Source organism: Chanodichthys erythropterus, chromosome 12 (assembly GCF_024489055.1).
Source record: "Chanodichthys erythropterus isolate Z2021 chromosome 12, ASM2448905v1, whole genome shotgun sequence".
Lineage (NCBI taxonomy): Eukaryota > Metazoa > Chordata > Actinopteri > Cypriniformes > Xenocyprididae > Chanodichthys > Chanodichthys erythropterus.
In genome coordinates this window covers 52367706-52391508 of record NC_090232.1, presented here as the reverse complement: position 1 = coordinate 52391508, position 23803 = coordinate 52367706, and the positions used below count along the sequence as shown (strand labels likewise).

Genomic DNA, 23803 nt, shown 5'->3' with positions numbered 1-23803 from the left:
TTTGTTTGGGCTGTTGACTGAGTCATAACAGCCAGACAAGCAAAGAGAAATGATCAGGTGTTGGTTATGTTTTCACATAATCATTATTAGACCTGAACTCATTTAGAGCCCAATCTCTGAGTTAGATTTACATTATTGATTACAGCAGCACTGTGATTCTACAGCACAAGATCAGCACAAACAGTTGTTCTGAGCAAAAAAAAAAAAGGAATTCTCTTAGGCACACATAGACATCAAGAATCAGCCTGTGAATCTGAATGACGGTGACAAGCAACATATTCTGATCAACAGATCAACTCTGAACATTAGAAAACAAGCTACTAAAGTCACATAAACAGAACAAAATAAAATATGAGAATAAAGGAAATTACTAAAACAATTAAGCTCATAATTTATTCATGCAGCAATGCATGATGGGAGCCATGGATGAATTTTGATTGGTTGCTCCCAGAATGCACTGCAACATGCTTTTTGATGGTCACCACTGTTGAGATTCACAGGCTGATTCTTGATGTCTGTGTGTGCCTAAATTAGAAGCTTTTTTTTTGTTCAACACAACTTTGCTGAAATCATGTGAATCGCATTGATAAAGCTGATCTTGTGCTGTAGAATCACAGTGCTGCTGTAACTCATAGATTGGGCTCTAGATGAGTTCAGTGATTCAGGTCAAATAATGATTATGTGAAACCATAACCATAACCTGATCATTTCTCTTTGCTTGTCTGGCTGTTATGACTCAGTTAACTGCCCAAACAAACTCTAATATTAATAAGGCAAGGGTCAAGAGCCCAACTAAAGCAAACACTCATCTCCACGATGGTGGCTTAAAAATTGTGATTTTTCTCCTTTGGTGAATGTGCGTGTTCGTCTATATCGGATGTCCAGAAGACGTCCAAAAAAGACGTCATAAAAACAATTTCATTCTCATTTCATTCTGGCCCCTCAGTGGACGTCTTTTCAACCTGAGACAAGACCTGAAAAAGACGTCTTCTGGACGTAATTTGCTCAGTGGGAACTGTACATCTCTGGCCATGCAGTATAACATTTCTTAGAAACAAACACATATAAATAACAATAATATTGTAAGCAATGCCTAAAATTGAATACATTGGCTAAATGTGTAGCAACAGACATCCAAAATCTAAACAAAGAGGCAGGGTAATTGCATTTTCTTGATATAATACAACAAAGGGATTCCCAAACTATTTTGCAAGCTGAACTCCTTTGACCTAAAACATTTTATCAAAGAATCTCTGAGATTTTAAGTGAATATTTTATTAACAACACCTTTGCACATGTTGGTCACGACAGGCAGGTTAATAAATCTTTCCTTTTAATATTTAATTTTGATTTGCATTTTGATATTGTACAGAGTTAAATCAAAAGTTTTTTGTTGCTCTGATGTTGAAATGTGTTTCCATGTGTGTCTCTTAGGTTCATCACAGCAGGTTGTTAAATCTGACACAGAGACACTGAAGAATCAGGATAAACCACAATGCCAGCATAGAGGGGTTCAGTGAATGTGGTGTTGAATGTGTATATGTGTGTGAGTGTGTGTGTGTCAGAGACCCTGTAGTAGGACAGAGTGCCGGCCGGCACGTCCACATACACTCCTACTCTCTTAGATGAAGAAAAAGGAAGAGGAGCATTTGTCTTCTTATTGTTGTGCCAAACAGAGTAAATCTCATCAGAACAGTTCAGACTCCAGGACTTTTCATTGAGTCCAAACCGACATTCGCTCCCAATTTTCCTGCTGATTCCTTTATATGTCACTGCTACATGACCCCATCCAGTCCATTCAGCCTCCCAGTAACAGCGTCCAGTCAGACTCTCTCGACACAGAACCTGCTCATAGAGCTCAAATCTCTCTGGATGATCAGGATACGGCTGATGCTCCTTCACACATGTTGTTTTTTTGTTCTCTTCAGACAGGATGAGTCGAGTGTGTGCTGTGTTTGGATCCAGTGTGAGATCACAGGCATCTGAACACAAAGAGAGATGAGAACTACATGAAGGAGATGTGTAAATACAACTAAAGTCTAGGCAATGTGCCCATTTAGATAGCTAAAGTAAGTGTGTGTGTGTGTGTGTGTGTGTGGGGTCCAGATCAGAACATCTCTGACCTCATTAAATATGGACAGATTTGTGTTTGTGTCTGTGAGGACTTACATTTTCGCAGACCCGGTGTGAAATGCCCTCCATGGTCCAAACTAAGACATAAACATATACAAGAACAAAACTGTTTAATGGATTCAAATGGATTTATTATTCTGTAAAATTGATAAAGTAGTACCATGGTGTGAGGAAATGTGATTAAATTATATATTTTAACCTGATTGACCAGAGCAAAGTGTTAAAGAGTACATTTTTAACCTTCCCGCATTAAGCTATGTCCCAAATGGATGTCTCTGCAGCGCTTCACTAAAACCCGCCCATAACACTCTTCTCTGTAACAATGTCACTGTCGTTACACAAACCCATCATTGCACCAACAAATAAAAGAAATCACTGGAAACTAGCAAGATGAACATGATAAAAACAGCCGTTTGTTGGCATTTTTGTAGTTTATGTTTTTGCAGTTAGGATTTAAAACCTAAACCACAGTTTTACAATAATATGTGATACATTGATCATAATGAATTAATTTGTGTCAAGATTGCACATTAGTCACACAGAAACAAAGTGGTATTTATCGCTATTTCCACTGTTTCTGTTTATTTGTAATCACAGGACAGTATGTTTACATCACATTTAGAAAAATGATCATTTATACAAATTTTCCACCAAATTTACAACCTGAGGAGTTTTAGCACTTTTTCCAGTGACAGTCACGATACAGTTATATTTTCAGTCAGAGAAACCAGAGATGCCTTTATGATATATGTGGTGCTAAATATGGATATCAGACAGTCCGGTATAAAGCGTCGAGACGTACTGACAGATAAAATAAATACATGATTGTGATAGCCTATACACTGAAAAAGAAAATGTGTTGGATTAACATAACAAAAAATGTACACCGGTTGCACATATTTATCTACGTTCTGGCTGCCTAATTTATGTATGTCAAATGCACATTATTTTTATATGTTGTATTTATGCATTTTGTCACATGACTTCATGTTAATTAACATGACTTTTGTCTAAATAAAAATGATGGTGACATTGCAATGCATGCTGGGAGCCATGGATGAAGTTTTTGCTAAGTTAGTACCCTGCATGCATCACAGCATTAAGCTTTAAAAAAAATAACTGTCACCATTGTTGTGATTCATACGTTGATTCTTGATGTCTGAGTCAGCACGACGCAGAACAATTCATATTATCTGATTGCTGGATCTCATATTGTAGAATCACAGTTCTAAAATAATGCATCAACCATTTCATCAGAGATTAAACTCTGAATATGATCAATGAATCAAGTCACTAAATGATGCCTAACATCACTTTGACCAATACAATAAAGTCAAGAGCCCAACGACAGCCAACACTGACCTCAAAGATGGTTACTTCAAATGAATCTCAATAAATCATCAACATCTAAACCTCTGTTAATTGTTATAAGAAATTCTGTAGATGTATGACAAAAATAAAGTCAGTCTAGTTATTAATGAGTGAAGCTGGTAATGTTTTGTAGAATTTGTGGAGTTGTTTAATCAGATCTTGAGAGATTAAATGTGTTTCATCGAAGGATGTAGGCATGTTCGAGATGATCACGTCCACGGCGACAGTCAAAATGGTGATTTGCGGCAGCTGGACTTTGCTTCACAAAGCACGTAAAGGGGGCGGAGTTTCCAGAGAAAACATAACTACTTTATTTAGCTTTAACATGACTAATTTTAAATGATTGAACATCCTAAAACAATAAATAAATTGTACAAGATTCAATTATTTTTAAATAATAACTTAATTTTAAAAATAAAAACATAACTTAATCATATAGGAAATACGAAATGCATATTTAAAAATTCAACAACCTCCACACTGCCATTTTTTCGGTGTATGATTTGTCTGATTTCTTCAAGCGGTCATATTTACCATGCTTACTATGTTAATGGTTAGTGCACATAGTCTTTTGCATCACATATAAATATTTCTGCCTTATACGGTGATCAGAATCCACATCAAATCACAAACAAAAGTTATTTCAAACACTCACTGCTGTCTGAAAGTGAGTTTTGAGCTAAAAATTTTTTTAAGTCTTTAATGCTGATGTTAGCTGGTATATGAAATCATCCGTGGTGCTGCTGTCTCTAGACTCAGATAAAACTTTGTTTGTAACCACTCCCTCAAGCCCGAGCTGGCCTGCTTTGGACCAAATTATTCAGCGAGCCAAAAAAGGCCCGACAGTGGAAACATGGCTAATCTTATTTTTTAAGGAATATTCTGGCTTCAATACAAGTTAAGCTCAACTGACAGCATTTGTGCCATAATGTTGATAACCACAAAAATGAATTTCAAGTTCAAACATTATTTCTTTTAAACTTGTATGTTATTTATGAACTGTCTTTTTTATGGTTGGATTATTGCCTTAGCAATGCGATTATTGCGATGTGTTTGTGTAAAACAAAATCCATATTTAACAAGTGGTGAAATAAAATATCTAGGTTCCGCCAGACCACCTTTCGTAAGAATGTGTTAAACTCTTGCAGTTCAAAAAGCTTACGCTACATCCTATGCCTTCCCTTTTCAACTTACAGAAAAAGCTTAACTGATGCTACGCCAGTTCTGTTTTTTTCGTAATTTGAATACGGAAGTTGGTCTGGCGGAAACTAGATATTTTACTTCATGACTTGATAAATATGGATTTAACTGCTTCGCTTCAGAAGGCCTTTATTAACCCCCCCAGAGCTGTGTGGAATATGTTTATGATGGATCGATGTGGATGGAGAAACTTTCAACAGCTTATACGTTGATCCTCTTTTAGAAAATAAATTTGTATTACATTTGGACATTCTCATGCTGAGAAACAGCTGATAAAAGACAAAAATAAGTGTGTTCACAGGAATTTTTAGATATCTTTCTTATTTGACATGCAATAACTAGTAGCAGGATAATTCTTAGAATTTTTCGTCAATAATAATTATTTAATAATTTATTGTGAAGTTCCTCTACATGTGAGCTGCACCTGGATAAGATTTTGTGGTGATAGCATAAAGTAATCAAAAGTTACAGCATTTGGAACCAAGATAGCCTTGCGCTCTGGGGCAAAACGCACAACTTATATAAATGTGTCGCGTCTCTATGCACGGGGTGATTAGCCCACCCCATCATTGTTTTTTTTCTCAACTCCAATGTCCATGGAGTTTCTCAACTTTTTGAAGATCAAAGTGCAATTCATCTGCGCACACCACCCGATTGGTTCGTCGCATTGCCCAAATATAGAGGTAGGTCTGGCATTGCTAGACCTGACTCTAATATAAAATTGGTAGAGCTTCCAAAATATTTGCAACGATGTTGGAAAACAAGCATGGACAGGTCCAGTAACACGATTGCATCTCAGAAAGATGAGAGACATGTTTTTAGCCAAATATGCTACCTCACTTCGTGAGGAATATTTGTGATTGACACAATGGATTATGTTGATTTTGGACTCATTTCAACATCCACTGTAATTAATGATGTTTTCTACCATCTATCATGTTTTCTATCATGTTTCACAAAGTTACAAGTGAAAACGCCGCGTGACAGTTACCTTATTTTTTTAATTAGCTATATGTGCATCTGTGGGGTTTTATTTAGATCTAAGTGACGGATTGTGGTAAGTTTGTGCTCCTTTTAATTATGAAAATCTGCTGTAAATAATGATGTGCATTTTCCACGATCTACGCATGTTTAATGAAGTTACGTGCGAAAACGTGACATAAATGCTGCATCCGTATATTATACCTATGGGTCTGGGGGGCTTCACATTCAAAAACTCGCTCAAGTTTACTCAAACCCGAAAACAATTATGCTTGTTGCATTCTACTCTGTAATTTGATTAAGATTTTTTTCGCAAGGGGGAGGGGGGATGCACTGCTGGCAGTACACTTCGGGTTTAAGGGGTTAACATTTACAGATCAGCCCCATTCACTTTTAATGTAAGTGCCTCACTGTAACCTTCAAAATAAGAACAATTTTTAAAAATTATTTTTTGTAAGAATCAACATTATGCCACAAATTAGTGAATTCTGCTGTATTGTAAAAATAACTGGAGGACAGCATTTTCACAGAGAAACAGATTTTCAAAAACATTTGTTAAATGATTCCTCTTAGGTGACACCAATCGCATACAGACATGTATGAGTCATCATTGTCCCACATACCTGAGTTTCTCCAGTTTGTTGTTTGGATCCTTCAGTTTGTCGTTGAGCAGCTTGACTCCTGATTGTCCTGGGTGATTGTAGCTCAGATCCAGCTCTCTCAGGTGTGAGGGGTTTGAACTCAGAGCTGAAGACAGATAACCACAGCCTTCCTCTGTCACCATACAGCCAGACAATCTGCAGACACACAAGACAGTAAAGTGGAGGAAATTTTAAAGTATGGAACACTAACTATTTAATAATCATTAATCAACATATTGAACCCAAACCTCAGTATCTCCAGCTGACAGTTTGGACTCTTCAGTCCATCAGAAATAATCTTCACTCCTGAATCCTGCAGGTCATTGTTACTCAAGTCCAGGTCTCTCAGGACAGATTTTGAAGATTGTAGAGCTGATGACACAATCTCACAATCCAGGGCAGTGAGATTGCAGCCAGAAAGTCTGAAAGAGAGCAGCATATGAATATCAAATTTGTAACTTTTCCACACTGATAATATAATATCAGATTCACTCTCGTAAAATAATCTGCAGCACAACAACAACAACAACAACAACAACAACAACAAAAAATGTAAGTAGATTTAGAAATTAGTAAAGAGATGATTAAACACTCACAGGGCTTTTGTGCAGTTGATCACAGCTGGTATCAGTCTTCTTCTTCCCTCATCAGATGTGTTGTATTTCTTGAGGTCCAGCTCATCCAGCACCTCCTCTGACATCTGAAGCATGTAGGCGATTGTTGAGCAGTGAGCAGGAGAGAGTTTCTTCTCTGAGTGTTTGTCTGATTTCACAAACTCCTGAATCTCTCTGGACAGAGTCTGATCTTTCACTTCCAGCAGACAGAGGAACAGATTGATGGATCTTTCAGGGGAGAGTCCATGTTCAACATTGATCTTCTCTTTAACGTACTGTGTGGTTCTCCTGATGCTCTCTGAGCTGTTCTCTGTGCGTGTCAGTAGATCCTGTAAGAGTCTCTGATTGGACTCCAGTGAGATGCCCAGCAGGAACCGCAGGAACAGATCCAGATGTCCATTCTCACTCTCAAGGGCTTTATCTACTGCTTCCCTATGAAGACTATGAATTACATCCAAAAACTGCAATGAGTCAACATTTTTCATTACATAATGATAAAATGAATAGAAAGCAGCGAGAAACTCCTGAACACTCAGATGAATGAAGCTGTAGACTTTCCTCTGATGAATCACAGATTCCTCCATAAAGATCTCAGTGCAAATCCCAGAACGCACTGAGGCGTCAGTGACATCTATGCCGCTCTCTCTCAGGTCCTCCTCATAGAACATCACATTGCTCTTCATCAGCTGTTTGAAAGCCACTTCAGCAAGTTTCACAATCACTTCTCTGTTGGACTGCAGGAGTTTCTCTGGATCTCTCTCTTCATACTTCTGATTCCTCATGTTGATCTGAATCCGCAGAAAGTGGATGTACATTTCAGTCAGAGTTTGAGGGATTTCTGCAATCAGATCTTCTTTCAGGAGCTTCTGAAGCACAGTGGATGAGATCCAGCAGAAGACAGGTATGTGGCACATGATGTGGAGGCTTCTTGCTCTTCTGATGTGTGAGATGATTCTGCTGGCTTGATGCTCGTCACTGACTCTCTTCCTGAAAAATTCCTCCTTCTGAGGCTCATTGAATCCCTGAATCTCTGTCAGACGGTTGACGTATTTGGAGGGGATCTGATTGGCTGCTGCTGGTCTGGAGGTGATCCAGATAAGAGCAGAGGGAAGCAGCTCTCCTTTCATGAGGTTTGACATCAACACACCAACAGATGAAGTCTCAGTCACATCAGAAACTTTCTGAGCATCTGAAAACATCACTGTCATTCTGCTTTCATCCAGACCATCAAAGATGAACACAACTTTACACTCCTCATAAATCTTTGAGTCCAGATCTTGAAGTTCAGGATGAAAGTCCAGCAGAAGTCTGTGAAGACTGTACTGATGATCTCGGATCAAGTTCAGCTCTCGAAATGGAAGCACAAACATGAAATCTACATCCTGATTGGCTTTTCCCTCAACCCAATCCAGAATGAACTTCTGCACAGAGACGGTTTTTCCGATTCCAGCAATACCTTTAGTAAGAACAGTCTTGATTTGGTCTTTCTCCTCACATCCTGGTTCAGGTGAGGCTTTGAAGATGTCATTGCAGTAGATTTTAGTGTCTTGTGAATGTTGTGTTCTTGCTGATTTCTCCATCTGTAAAACCTCATGTTCTTCATTCACTCCTTCTCTCTCTCCCTCTATGATGTAGAGCTGTGTGTAGATCCTGTTCAGGAGGGTTTCATTCTCTTGGAGTTTGTTTCCCTCAAATAATCTCTTGTATTTGTTCTTCATGCTGGTTTTGTGCTGGTCTATTACTCTCTGCAAGTCTCTGGTCTCCAGTACATGGTTCTGCAGGACTGCTTCAGTTTTGTCCTGATAGAGGGAAGTAGAATACGGCACAGATCTGATCAGCCCTTGTTTCTCCACCATGCTGTAAATAAAAAGAAAGGAGCAGTCATTATTGCAGTCATTAGAATGACCATTAAATACCATCAGAAATATATTGGTTACTAGTAGGGGTGTGACGAGGGGTGTGAGATTAAAATGTGACGAGATTTCTCGTCGAGGTGAAAAGCTGTCTCGTGAGTGATATTGCCATGGCAGAGTATGAGGGTGAAATTAGGATTGAATATGCCACTGCCACATTTGCATTACGCCTACTATGATTTTTGCACTCCTCTTCATGTGTTGCATACTTCATTTTTGGATATTATTTAGTGGTATTTCGTTTTTGTTGCTGAGGTTTCTGTTTGTATTCTCACTGAGTTTTTCCATTAAAATAATTCTTCATCTGAGATGCACTACAACAATATTAATACTAACGGAGGGTCAGAGGTCACTGGTCCATCACTGAATGTATGGGGTTCTATCATAGATGCGTTGCTCTTCAGAGACACACCGCTGGGATCTGGAGACTCTGATCTCTGTCTGTTCCTCCTGCTGAAGTTGACAAAAGACACACAAAACTGAATTTAAGAGCACAAGCTGAACTGTATAACTTGAATGCACCATACATTTGTACTTATTTATTATTCTAGCAGACACTTTTCATCTAAAGCCATTAACAAATAATCAATGCAAACAGTTCATCCAACTGAGACAGTAACATGAGAACTGCTATAATACAAAGTTCCAAAATTGTGCTTTTGTTCCACATCAAAGGATGTGCTTGAAAAGAGATGAAGGTAAGAAATGGTGAAAAAAATAGACGTATGACATCAAATACTGTGAGAATGATTCAAAAGCAAAAGGAGAAAAAAAAGGAAGAAGACAAAAAGAAAGATTAAAATGTGATTTCTCGTTGAGGTGAAAAGCTGTCTCGTGAGTGATATTGCCATGGCAGAGTGTGAGGGTGAAATTAGGATTGAATATGCCACCGCTACATTTGCATTACGCCTACACTGTTGCTTTGGTTTTTATAGAAATAAAAAGCATTTAATTCAGCCGGATAACGGTCACCACTGATCCTTATACAGAGTTACACGCAATCGCGAAATCGAAAGTAAACACAAGCGCGCATTCAATTATGATGATTTCAATACCCTGCATTTTAAAAGCGACTCCTTGATGCATGCAAATATTTCCCAATATGAAAGCTATCTTAGGCTGGGCTGTGTAGTTGTAACCATCTCTCAGCTCTGTATCATGCTTGAAGAAAACTCTCGTCTCTATTTGCACTTTGAATATTGTGAGAGGACTTTGATTATGGTTGCACTTAATATGACTAAGAGAAAACTGTTATTAATTTTTATGGTAACACTTCAAAATAATGTTTCATTAGTTAACAATAGTTTACTACTTTAGTTATAAACTAAGAAAGAACAATACTTCAAGCATTTATTAATCTTAATGTTGCTTTCAGCATTTAGTAATACATTATTAAAATCAAGATTTGTATTTGCAAACTGTGGACTAACATGAACTAACAATGAATGACTATTTTTATTAACTAACATTAACAAAGATTAATAAATAATGTACAGTAAGGTCTGAAGAGACTGAATATGAAATCATACAGAAGAGAAGTCAGTCAGTTGAGTTTGTAGCAAAACCTTTTACAGTACTTGAGTATTGTGGTCTTTTACTGCATATGATAATTCATACTAAGAAAGTAGAACTGAAATGACATTCATTACAAGATGATTAGTTCAAACATTTCAAATTAACCTGCAGAATATTTTTAGTCATGTATTTCCTCATTGAGGATTTCGCAAAAATGTTGCTAAAAATCTTGTCTCGTTCTCATGAACTCAATCTCGTGTCTCGTCTCGTCTCGTGAGCTACCTGTCTCGTCACACCCCTAGTTACTAGATATGATTTTTGCACTCCTCTTCATGTGTTGCATACTCCATTTTTGGATATTATTTAGTGGTATTTCATTTTTGTTGCTGAGATTTTTGTTTGTATTCTCACTGAGTTTTTCCATTAAAATAATTATTCATCTGAGATGCACTACAACAATATTAATACTAACGGAGGGTCAGAGGTCACTGGTCCATCACTGAATGTATGGGGTTCCATCATAGATGCGTTGCTCTTCAGAGACACACCGCTGGGATCTGGAGACTCTGATCTCTGTCTGTTCCTCCTGCTGAAGTTGACAAAAGACACACAAAACTGAATTTTCAGTAGCTATACTGTTTAACTTGAATGCACCAAACATTTGTACTTATTTATTATTCTAGCAGACACTTTTCATCTAAAGCCATTAACAAATAAGCAATACAAAGAGTTCATCCAATAGAGACAGTAACAACTCAGCCACTGCAGGCTTCTGGAATGCACTATAAAACACTTTGAATAAAAGCATCTGTCAATGCTAAAATGCCCAGTGTCTTACCTGGGGTCAGAGGTCACTGGTCCATCACTGAATCTATGGGGTTCGTTCATAGATGCGTTGCTCTTCACAGACACACCGCTGGGATCTGGAGATTCTGATCTCTGTCTCTCCTTCCTGTTGATGCTGAGAGAAAAAATAAATAAATAATTAGAGCACAAGCTGTAGAACTTGAATGTGCCATATATTTACACTTATTTATTAATTTAGCAGACACTTTTCATCTATATAGGCTAAATCGCAAGCTATCAAAAGTAATTTATGCATGTTGTCAACGTTTCCGCCAATTTGGTTGGAATCTAATGGCGAAATATAATGATTTGTGTTTTAAAACCCATGTAAAGAAGAACATAAACCTAAAGAGCAGCTAATTTCATATTACTACATAGCTACGTTAAGTATAGCCTAAGATCTGAACTTACCACTAAATATGCGACAGTTTAAATATCCACACAGTAAAAACAGTTGTAAAGCCTCGGAATGGCGTCTCTTCTTGTTCTACACTTTTACTTTCGTTTCTACCAGGTGACGTCATGTTTTCTTATAACTGCACTAATATAACACAAACTTACTCCCTCTAGTGGCGCAGAGCGTCATCACAATCTCAGTGAGTCTGTGGTTCAAACATGAAACTGTAAAAAAATATGGATAGTGTCGGTGACGTCACCCGTAGATTTCTGAGGAACATTTTTTTATTTTTTATTGAAACAACAGTAGGGGAATACAAAGATATTTATATATAAAACAATTAAATCAACATTCTGTATCTTATATCATGTTTCTATTTCATTAAGTATCCTTTTCAACAGCTTAGATGTCTTAACAGCTTTTCGATTGTTCTGTATTGATGTTAGAGAGTCATAAAAAATTTTAAAATCAGTGGAAAATAGTCTACCATTTGGTACAGTCGATATACATTTTGCTTTATGTATATGATATTTCCCTAATAGAACACGTTTAATTATATTATCCATTTTCACTAAACCAGTATCACAATCCATAAACAAGACCATTACATCAGTTATAGTAACAAACTTGTAAAACAAGTCAAAAAAATTTAAAAATAGAAATTTGGGACCAAAATACTTTAATTATAACTGAAGAATAAGTGTACCATTTTTTTCGGTTTCTTTACAAAAACTACATAATGGCGAAAAAAATATGTGTGTGTGTATGAAGGTGTAGAGAAGCCTTTTGCCAGGTTTTATGAAGTTTTTTTTTATTTTGCATGTTAAGAAATTCAGTTTCTGTTTTTGTTGCCTCAGGGCAAAGTTGTGCGATAAGGGGTAATTTTCGAGGATGTTTTGGGCAATACCTCTCATTGGCCACAATGTATTATAAGAAGGGAAGATGCAGGGTTCCTGGATGTGCAGGAACACCCAAAGTGATGTGCAAAAACTGTAACATACACCACTATTTCACAGCAGAGAAGAAGTGCTTTTTGAAGTTTCGTACGGAGTGAAATCTTATTACATGAAGTACATTATACGGCATAGCACACTACATGATACTGTAACGAATCATCACTGTGGCAGGGATCCATTTGCATGCTTTTATTAAGAACAGCGGTAGTCGTACAGGCAAGGTCAAACAGGAGCAGACAGGAATAACAGGGACAGGCAGAATCGTGGTCAGATATCAGGCAGTTGGTCAAGACAGGCAGACATCACTCACTAGTCAATGTATCAGGCAAGGGTCAGAGGCAGGCAGCAAAGGGTCGATAACGGGTGACAAACTGGATCAGCAGCAGACAGTCAGACAGACAGACAGACAGACAGACAGAATAGTAACGCTCAGAAATGTTCACCGGGGCAAAACAAGACTTCATGATGTGCTGGTGTGTGAGAGTGTCTCTTATAGTCCGGGTAATGGGTATCAGCTTTTGCAGCAATCAGTCCAAGGCATGGGCTTATGGGAAATGTAGTGTGTGGTGCGTGTGTGTTAGTATTCGGGAGAGGGCTCCCTCTGATGGTCAGAGGAGGGAATCACGGAGTTCGTCTCTGTGACAGATACAGACCTACACAGCAAAATCCCCAGTGTTAAATGAACACCCAAAGTGTATATATGACTCCATCTTGCCGGGTGTTAAAAAGTAACACTGAAGCAGTGTTAAAGTTAATGAGATAATTGATTGATGATTGAGTGATGATTGACAATTAGTGGAGACACCTGATGTTAATAAGCAGAATCACTGAAGGAAAGAGAGAAAAAAGGTGTTAATTAATGTTTTATGAATGTTTCATTTCAAGTCACTATGAAAGAGGTCAGCGTTTGCTTTAGTTGGGCTCTTGACTCTTTACCTTTTATTGTTAACTTTTCTCTGGCTGCTCCAACTTTGTGTTTGTAAAGCACATTTGTTATAGTCAGAGAAAATATGATACAGTCACGACAAAATGATCATGTGATGGCCTGATGTCGTTTAGAGTCTAATTATCTGACTGGGTGCTTGAAGTGTAGCTTTAGTATTAATGGTTGTAGTCCTGTGATTTTACAGCTTGAGATCCATCAATAGTATGACTTTATTTTTTCCTTTTTTTAAGAATACATTATGCACTGAAGCTTCAGTGTTTAAACACACACAGACATCAAGAATCAGCATCTGATTCTCAAGAACGGTGACGATAAATAAATACAAAATACTGACAAACAGATCAACTCTGAACATCACAAAACAAGCTACTGTCACAACAAAACAACAGAAAAATAAAAGCAAACATGAACAATCTACAAAAATTACAGGACAATTCAGCTGCATAATTTATTCATGCAGCAATGCATGATGGGAGCCATGGATGAGTTTTGATTGGTGGCTCCCATCATGCACTGCAACATGAAGCACTTTGTTTGATTGTCACCATTGTTGAGGGTCATATGCTGATTCTTGATGTCTGTGTGTGTTTCAAAAAACCCTTCAGATTATAAAAGCTCTGCTGGATCTCAAGCGCTAACAGAGATTTACTATAAAGAAATAATATAACATCTATATCACCAGTTAATACTGGATGTCACCAATGAATCTGGCCATTTCACAATGAGAAAATAACCATTATGACTGTGCTTTCCAAAGCATTGTAAACCTAAATTGATCAACTTTGGCTCACAGCACTTTTGGGAAACACAGCTCAGATCAGAGTTTCTCTGGCCATAACAAATGTGCTCTACAAACACAAAGTTGGAGCAGCCAGAGATAAATTAATGTTAATAAATAGAGTCAAGAGTCCAACTAAAGGAAATGCTTTTCACCATCATGGTGACTTCAAACTAAATTTCATTAAAACATTAACATCTAAACATCTGTTCATTCTCAGTAAGAACTTTTGTTGATGTATGACAGAAATCAAATCAAACTGGTTAATAATAAGTGTAATAATGTTTAATGGCTGGAAGTCAGTTGTAGTTGTTGTGTCTCTCTCTTTTTCTCTTGTTGTTTCTTCCGTGATTCTGCTTATTATCATCAGGTGTCTCCACTAATTGTCAATCATCACTCAATCATCAATCAATTATCTCATTAACTTTAACACTGCTTCAGTGTTACTTTTTAACACCCGGTAAGATGGAGTCATATGTACACTTTGGGTGTTCATTTAACACTGGGGATTTTGCTGTGTGGTTTAAGTGAACTGTTTAAGGAGCACAGTCACTTTATGATGATCTCAGATCAGTCAAGACTGTTTTTTCCTTTTTCTCCTATAGTGACAGAAAATGGACACAACTAAAAAGTTGATGATTGACACACTTGAGAATTTTGTGGATAAAGATCTCAAAGTATTCATCTGGCACCTGTGGAATGGTGTAGGATCAGAGATTGAACTTATTTCTCGAAGTAAGATTGAGAACGCTGATCGTTAGGAAGTCGTGGATAAGATGGTGCAGCAGTACAGTGATAATGCTGGGACTATTGCAGTAAAAGTGCTGCAAAACATGAAACAAAAGGATCATGCACAAAACCTTGAGTTTAGACTTGCAGAAGGTAAAAATAACTTTATTAGTGAAGCATTCATGTAGTAGTCTTATAGTAGTCATATATATATATACGAAATGGTACAGTTTTAAGATTCTTTGTGTATATATTTGAAATATGAATATATTATATATATTTTAATTTGTCTGTTTTGTTTTTTATTACATGTTTTCATGGATTTAGTTGAGCAGCCTGAGCAGGAGGAGCCCTCCAGTCCGATTGGATCAGACCACAGAGCATTGTTCTCTGCAAACAAGTGTTTAACCCCTTAACTGTCACAGTCCCACTGGTCGGACGCCTCCCAACCAGCACACCCTTGTTTAGCACATGGTTTAGCCCAGATGAAATGAACACTACTCAGTGTGAACACTACAGGCTATTAAATGTAACACTGAATTGGTCTTGGAGTTAATGAGATAATTAGGTGATAACGAGCAGAATCACTGAAGAACTATGACTTCAGCCACAGCCTTCGATGAAATCAACTGAAGATAAAAGACATTAAATCTCTGAAGATCTGATCAAACATCTCCACAAACAGCATTACCAGCTTCACTTATTACTAACCAGGGGTGCGTTTCCCAAAGCAAACTATGGTCGCAAGTTCCGTCGTTACCAATAGAGTTCAATGGGACTTACGACCATAGTTGGCTAACGATGCTTTCGGGAAACTCACCTCAGACTGACTTTATCTCTGACATTCATCTACAGAAGCTCTTATTGAGAACTAACAGAGGTTTTAGATGTTGATGATTTGTTGAAAATAATAGTTTTGTTTGATGTCACCATGATCGAGGTCAGTCGTTGCTTTAGTTAGGCAGTTTTACTCTTGACTTTTTTTAGTGTTAGTTTTACTGTGGCTGTTGTAGCTTTTGTTATGGCAACAATGACAAGAGAAAATATGATCAGCTGCTTTATGATAAGAATATAACTGTCATGTAGTGGCTTATTTCACTGATCTAATGACTGAGCTTTATATGAATAAAATGTTAAGTTTGTGTTGACTCTTCTAGAAATACAATGATAAAACCGTTTTAGTCAGAAAAGCTGAATGAATTTTAAAACACATTGTACACTAAACACTTTCAAACTCCAACAAAACTTCCTCACACACAGAGATCTACCATCAGCGTATGAATCTCAACAGTGGTGACATGCTTCATGCCACAATGCATTCTGGGTGCATCATGCAAAACTCATCCATGGACCCCAGAATGCATTGCAGCATTAAGATCAAAGTGTTTAGTATACAATCTGTTTTAAAACTCATTCAGATTTTCTGATTAAATCTGTGCTGGATCTTTACATGAATCACAATAAAACACAGTAAGATATTGCTCATATTAAACTCAGTCATAAGATCAGTGAATCAAGCCACTGTGCAGTGATTATATTCTTATCATGAAGCAGACACAGCATCAGATTGAGTTTTCTCTTGTTTTTCTTGCCATAACTAATTCAGTTACAGCAGCCAGAGAAACCCTGACATTATAAAAACAAGTCAAACTACTCAACTAAAGTAAACTCTGATCACCATGATGGTAACATAAAAAAAAAATTCAATAAAACATCAACAACAGTCTCTTAATTCTCAATAAGAGCTTCTGTATATGGAGTTGTTTAATCCTCCTCTGCTGAGATCTGGAGAGATTTAATGTCTTCTTTTATCTTCAGTTGATTTCATCTAAGGCTGCGGCTTAAGTCAGTTCTAGTTCTAGTGTTTCGATTTTTTCTGTTCTTGTTGTTTCTCTTTCTTTCATTCATTCTTCTTGTTAACAGCAGCTATCTTCATTAATTCTCAATCATCACTCAATTAATTACTTAATTATCTCATTAAATCCAACACTGATTCAGTGTTACATTTAACAGCCTGTAGTGTGCACTCTGAACAATGTTCATTTCATCTGGGCTAAACCATGTGGGCCCTACATGGGTGTGCTGGCTGAGAGGCGTCCCACCAGTGGGATCGTGACAGTTAAGAGGTTAAGGACAAAATTCTGAAACATAAGAGAAATGAGGCAAAGTATCTCTGTTTTAATGAACTATTTCTGTTTCAGTTAAGCCTCCAGAAGCATATTAATATTAATTTGATTTCTAATGTAAACTTTCTGGCTTGTTGAGCTTGACTAAAGGGTCAAGAGTTCAACTAAAGCAAACCTTGATCTCAAGAACTTCAAAATTGGCAGTGTATATGCAGGGCTGCACAATTATTAATCGCGATAAATACACACATACATATATATTTAAGGAATATATGCATGTATAAATATATATATAATTATAAATAAATATAAATATTATATATATAAAACATTTTCTTAAATATACACGTGTGTATTCATATATACATAATTATTATACTGTTAACACACATATATTACGTAAACAGACTTTTATTTTGCACGATTAATCGCGATTAATAATTGCGCAGCCCTATGTATATGTTACAGTGCGTGTAGATCAAAGGCACAGTGACGACAGAAAGGGTAAGGAGTAGAGTTTTAATCACAGAAACACGGGATACACATCTTACATAAACGAGAACGGACAAAGAATGGAGGAAGACACAGGGTATATATACACAACTCAAACAAAGGAACTAATGAGGATGATGATTAACACAGGTGGAAACTAATTACATAATTAACTGACAGACAGAAAACTAGGTCCCAGGGGAAACAGAAACACGAGACATGTGACAGTATATTTATATCTGTTTTTTTTATTTAGTTTGAAAAATGTTTTTCTGGAGCCTTTTTTTTTCTTTCCAGATTTTGATCCAGCAACAGTTTTAATGGCTTCCGTCATTGCATTTTCATATGATGTTATATATTTTTATTCATTCATCTATTGCTTCTTGCAGTATTGTTTTGTCTTATAATATCAACAAACAAGACAGTAAATCAACTGATCTAAAATATGCACTGCTGGGGTATCTTTAAATCTAATTGTACTATGCATTTCATACATGCATTTCTTAAAAAAAAAAAAAAAAATTCACAGGAAATATATGCTGCAGTCAGAAACTTTGCTGCACGTTCTGACCATAAAGACTCGGACAGCACCTTCGTGGTTCTGATGTCTCACGGGGGAAGAAGCGGTAATAAAGATGTCATTTTAGGTGCCAGTGACTCCAGTGATTACTTCTTTGTTGACGACATTTTCATCCATCTGAACTCAGTGAATTGTCCTGCTCTGATTGACAAACCAAAGATTATTCTGATCCAAGCCAGCAGAGAAGGTGCGACATGACTGATAAAACTCAGTGGTTGTTTTGTTATTTTTCATTTCTCTTTGTACTCAATAACAATGTCTCTGTTCAGAGTGCTCAGATGTGTATATTCAAGACAGGCCGCCTGAATCAGACAGCACTGTGTACAAGAAAGACATGGTCTGTTTTATGTCCTGCCTCCCTAGTAAGTGCTCAAAAACACTGATTGCTGATATGAGACTGATGTGTAGCTCACACCTGTTTATTTTGGTCATATTCAAAGATTCTGTAGAAATGGTTAAAGCAACTGAACTGTTTCCATTTTGTTAAAAAAGAAGATACTTTAATGTTCATCCACACTTTGTGCCAGGAACTTTAATATGTATAACTTTAATAATGACAGATGTTTTTTTTTCTATAATTTTAATTTAATTTTAATTTCTATAATTAATTCTGAAGATAAAATACATTACATCTCTCAAGATCTGATTAAACAACTCCACAAACAACATTAGCTTCACTTATTACTAACCAGACTGACTTTATTTCTGTCAGACATCTACAGAAGTTCGTATTAAGAATTAAGAAGAGGCTTAGATGTTGATTACTTATTTGAAAGTAATAGTTTGATTTGATGTTACCATTGTGGCGATCAGTGTGTGCTTTAGTCAGGCTCTTGACTTTTTAACAGTAGTTTTTCTCTTGACAGCTGTGTCTGTTTGTTATGGTGAGAACAGCAAGAGAAAATATAATCAGATGCTGTAAGCTGATTGATGATAAGAATATAATCATCATATATAACTCATTGATATTATGTGGGAGGTTTATACGGGTACTATGTTATTAATTCTGTTTTATTGTTATGATTCTACAGCAAGAGAATAATAGAATTTAATCAGAACATCAAATGATTTATAACACACCATTTACATATTTTGGGCTCCTGTGAGTTTTACTCGCACACAGACATCAAGAATCAGCATATGAATCTCAACAATGGTGACATGCTTCATGGTGCAATGCATTCTGAGTGCATCATACAAAACTCATCCATGGCTCCCAGAATGCATTGCAGCATGAAGCATGTCACTATTGTTGAGATTCATACGCTGATTCTTGATGTCTGTGTAAGTGAATCTTGCAGGAGGTTTGAAGTGTTTAGTGAACAATGTGTTTTTCAAATTTTCTGATTAAAACAATTTTATTGTTGTAATTCAAGGAAAGATCCAGCACAAAGTTAATCACATTTTGCTCATATAAAGTTCAGTCATTAGATCAATGAATTAAGCCTCTAAATGATGACTATATTTTTATCATTTAGCAGCCGACCACATTGTCTCTTGTTTTTCTTGCCATAACAAACAGCCAGAGAAAAAATTAAAAGTTATAGTTAAGAGTCAAACTGCCTAACTGAAGTAAGTGCTGACCTCGATCACGGTGACATCAAACCAAACGTATTTTCAACAAATCATCAACATCTAAACCTCTGGTAATTCTCAATAACAACTTTTGCAGATGAATGTCAGAAATAAAGTCAGTCTGGTTAGTGATAAGTGAAGCTGGTAAAGCTGTTTGTGGAGATGTTTAATCAGATCTTCAGAGATTTAATGTCTTTTATCTTCAGTTGATTTCATCGAAGGCTGTGGCTGAAGTCGTAGTTCTTGTTGTTTCTCTGTCCTTCAGTGATTCTGCTCATTATCACCTAATTATCTCATTAACTCCAGCATGTTTCTGTGTTTCATTTAACAGCCTGTAGTGTGCACACTGAGCAGTGTTCAGTTCATCTGGGCTAACCCATGTGGGGCCTCCATGGAAACTGGGTGCAAAACTGGCTGGGTCCCAGTTAGATAGCCCAGGTCAAACCCATTTGGGCCCCACATGGCTCTGCTGGCTGGGTTGCTCAGATAAAATGAATGTGTTTACTTCTTGTTAAATTCAAATGTTTTTTTGTTTTTTTTGTTTTACAGGTCATCTCACGCATGGAAAAACACGATTTAGCGAACAGGAACGTGCACATGCTGCCATGTATTGAAAGGAATACCCTTAGAAGGAAATTCTACCTGTTCCCTGGGCTCTAATTATGTGCATTTTAAACCAAGTGCATGCAAATACCATTTATATACATTCATTTTGACATTTTACACTGACAGCAACATAGTGTTGGCCCAGATCCGGCCCATATCTGGTCTACGTGTTATTGCATGTAACAGATGTGGGCCGGATCTGGGCCACACTATGTTGCTGTCAGGGTACTTAATCTCTCAAATCTCATTTAATGACGTTGATTCTGTACATATACTGTTGTCATATTACTATTAACCAGTTAACTGCATGTACAATCTATCTAAAATAGTGACAATGTGCATTAATTTCTCCATCAGCTAGCTTGCTATAAGAACATTTGCTAATCTTGTTCGATTGATAACTTTGATAAAAGTGCAAATTAATTAATAAAGCTTTTCTAACATGCATTTGTCTTTTGTTTCCTGCATTGTTTCCATGTTTGTAGAAGATTTCACATATTTGACTCAAATTTCACATATTTGACACTGAATTTCAAGAGCCTGTTTGTGCCAGTGCAAACTCTCTTTTGATGTCAGTGTCAGTGTTTCTGAAGTTTATGCGCATCCGTCAGTGATAGAACCTGTAGATTATTACCATGTATTTATGGTTACAACACCTTGCAGAGAACATGTGTATGTTATAGTGCTGAAACAGCGGCGGTGCTTTACAACAGGTTACTTAGGCTTCTCATAGAAATAATTTTAGACAACCTGTCTGAGATTATTGCATGCTATAGTATGGTTGTAATTTTTTTTTTCTCTCTTTACCATTCTGATTGTTGTTTATGCATCAATCTAGGTCTTTAATAAAACAACATGTAGTCCATCTGGATGCTGACAAGTTTTGTTTTAATAATAATAATTTCTATTCCCAAAACTAACTCTGATGTTTAAACCCCTCTTTCACACACTCTAGAAAAAAGAAGAAAAAAATTGTTGCCATCAGAAGATGATACACTGTGGTCATGAAGGACATGATCAGCTCTGAATGCATTTTCAAATCCACATCTTAATTATGAGTGTACATGCAATTAAAAAAAATATTTAAATGCATTATTTTGCTGCAATTTTTGCTTGAACATGTTAAACATGTTCATTTAATAATAATAATAATCATTTATTAATTTATAATCATGTCTGTAATACAGTTTAATTTGAATTTTGCAGCTATAAAACTTTAATATATGTTTAAATTATATGTTAATGTCAGGGGTTGGTTCTGTGAAACACATGTAGATGAAGGAGCTTCAATATAAAGGTCTTTAATGACAAAATTCAGGAGATCTGTTACAAACAGAAGGGGACGGAGACACTGGTGGAATATAAGGATCGTTTATTGAACAGTTCAGAATGAGGTGGCCCCCGACGTCGTGGTGTTCAGCCTCTGCCATGCGGAGCTGGTCTATCGGGATGACTGGCATGGAACTCTTCTAGTAGACTTGGATCGAGTATATCATTTCTGGGAACCCATGACCGTTCTTCGGGACCGTACCCCTCTCAGTCCACCAGGTACTCCAGGTGACCACCACGGTGCCGGGAGTCCAAAATGTCTCGAACCAGGTAGGCTGCTCCGTCGTCCACGATGAGTGGAAGGGGGGGTTCTTCGGATTCGCCAGGCTCTGTGGGGAGAGGAACAGAGGGATGGTGAGGTTTTAGCAAGGAAACATGGAACATAGGGTGAATCTTGTACTCAGGAGGAAGTTGTAGTTGATAGGTGACGGGATTGATCTGACTGAAGGGGCCAATGAATCTGGGACTCAGCTTCCTACAGGGCAGGCGCATCCTGATGTCCCTGGTCGACAGCCAAACCTTCTGTCCTGGCTGGTAGTTGGATGCTTTGGAACGTCGAAGGTCAGCCTCTAGTTGGAGATGATCTGAGTCCCAAACCCTCTCGCTCTCTTGGAACCATTAATCCCCTGCAGGGACATCAGACGGTTCCCCGGTCCAGGGGAACAGTGGGGGTTAATAGCCGAGTATGCACTGGAAGGGAGTAAGACCAGTGGTAGACTGACGGAGGGAGTTCTGGGCGTACTCGGCCCAAACCAGAAACTGGTTCCAGGAGTCCTGGTGACTGTGACAGAAGGTACGTAGGAAAGGTAGGATCTTCTTCTCCGTTTGCCCGTTCGTTTGGGGATGGTAGCCGGAGGAAAGGCTTACGGTCACACCTAGAAGCTTGAAGAATGATTTCCAGACTCGGGAGGTAAACTGTGGTCCGCGATCAGATACAACATCTTCGGGAAGTCCATAGTATCTGAAAACACAGTTAAACATTATCTCTGCAGTTTCCATAGCTGTGGGAAGTCCTCGTAGGGGAATCAGACGACATGACTTTGAGAATCGATCAACCACCACCATAACACAGGTGCATCCGTCGGAGACTGGAAGGTCCGTGATGAAATCCACTCCTAGGTGTGACCATGGGCGATTTGGAATGGGCAGAGGTTGTAGTTTTCCGGAGGGAAGGTGGCGTGGACTTTTTGAGATGGCACATTCCCTGCACCCTTGCACGTACCTCTTGACATCAGCTGCCATGTTCAGCCACCAGAAGCGTTGTTTTAACAACGAGAGGGTTTCATTGACCCCTGGGTGGCCAGTGACCAGTGACGTGTGTGACACTGTGAAAGCCAAATTCATCTCAATTCTTCAGGAAGTGGACCAATACCTTTTAGAAGATCTGTTTTGATTCAACACCTTGAGCTCAAGGTGCATGTGTTTAAAACTGAACAAAAATTTCCAAAATATACTTGGCCAGCAATAAGCAAATCTCATAAAGTGTTTTTTCCCATGTCAAAGTATAGGGTAAAATGACTTCAATGTCAAAGCACATTTATAGCAGAATATATATTTGTCTAACTACATTTTTCATACTTGCTGGTGAATTATCAGTATATAAAAGAGTGTAAATATTTTGGATAAAGGTTACATAAACGTATTGCCTTTCAGCCAAATTCACCGTTCTGACACTGAAATATGCCAAATATCTTAAAAAAAAGTGGGATTTTTTTTTTTTTTTTTTTTTTTTTTTACATTTTGGATGTATTATATGATGAATTATGCTTTTAAGACAGATTCATTAAGCACATTTCTGTTTAGACCAATGTGTAAATATAATGTGCATTTGAAAAATTATATACTCTTCAATTCTTCCTGGTTTAATGTCTGAAAACTAAAGTTTATTGTTTAATAAAACTCTTTGTTGAGTTTGTTTAAATCATCATTCCAATAAAAAATAAAAATTTAAAGAATAACCCTGCATGGTTCTCTTCCTGCTCTGACTGTTGAGGGCCTTTCCATTAGGGATAACAAATTTAATAATATGCATATTAGAAGAATATTAACCAAAGAAAAAAAAGTTTCACCTAAGG

The 23803-nt window shown here is 37.3% G+C and overlaps 1 protein-coding gene across 1 annotated transcript; it reads right to left on the bottom strand.

Annotated features, from left to right (window-relative positions):
• Positions 1-487: 487 nt before the first annotated feature.
• On the bottom strand, positions 488-11744 carry LOC137031774 (NLR family CARD domain-containing protein 3-like). Its single transcript, XM_067403038.1, has 9 exons — positions 11626-11744; positions 11207-11329; positions 10841-10957; positions 9190-9306; positions 6923-8797; positions 6575-6748; positions 6309-6482; positions 2170-2210; positions 488-1982 (listed from the first exon to the last, which is right to left on the bottom strand). Exons 2-9 carry the CDS (start codon positions 11254-11256, stop codon positions 1453-1455), a joined length of 3078 nt encoding a protein of 1025 aa, XP_067259139.1. The 5' UTR covers positions 11257-11329; positions 11626-11744; the 3' UTR covers positions 488-1452.
• Between the last annotated feature and the right edge of the window lie 12059 nt (positions 11745-23803).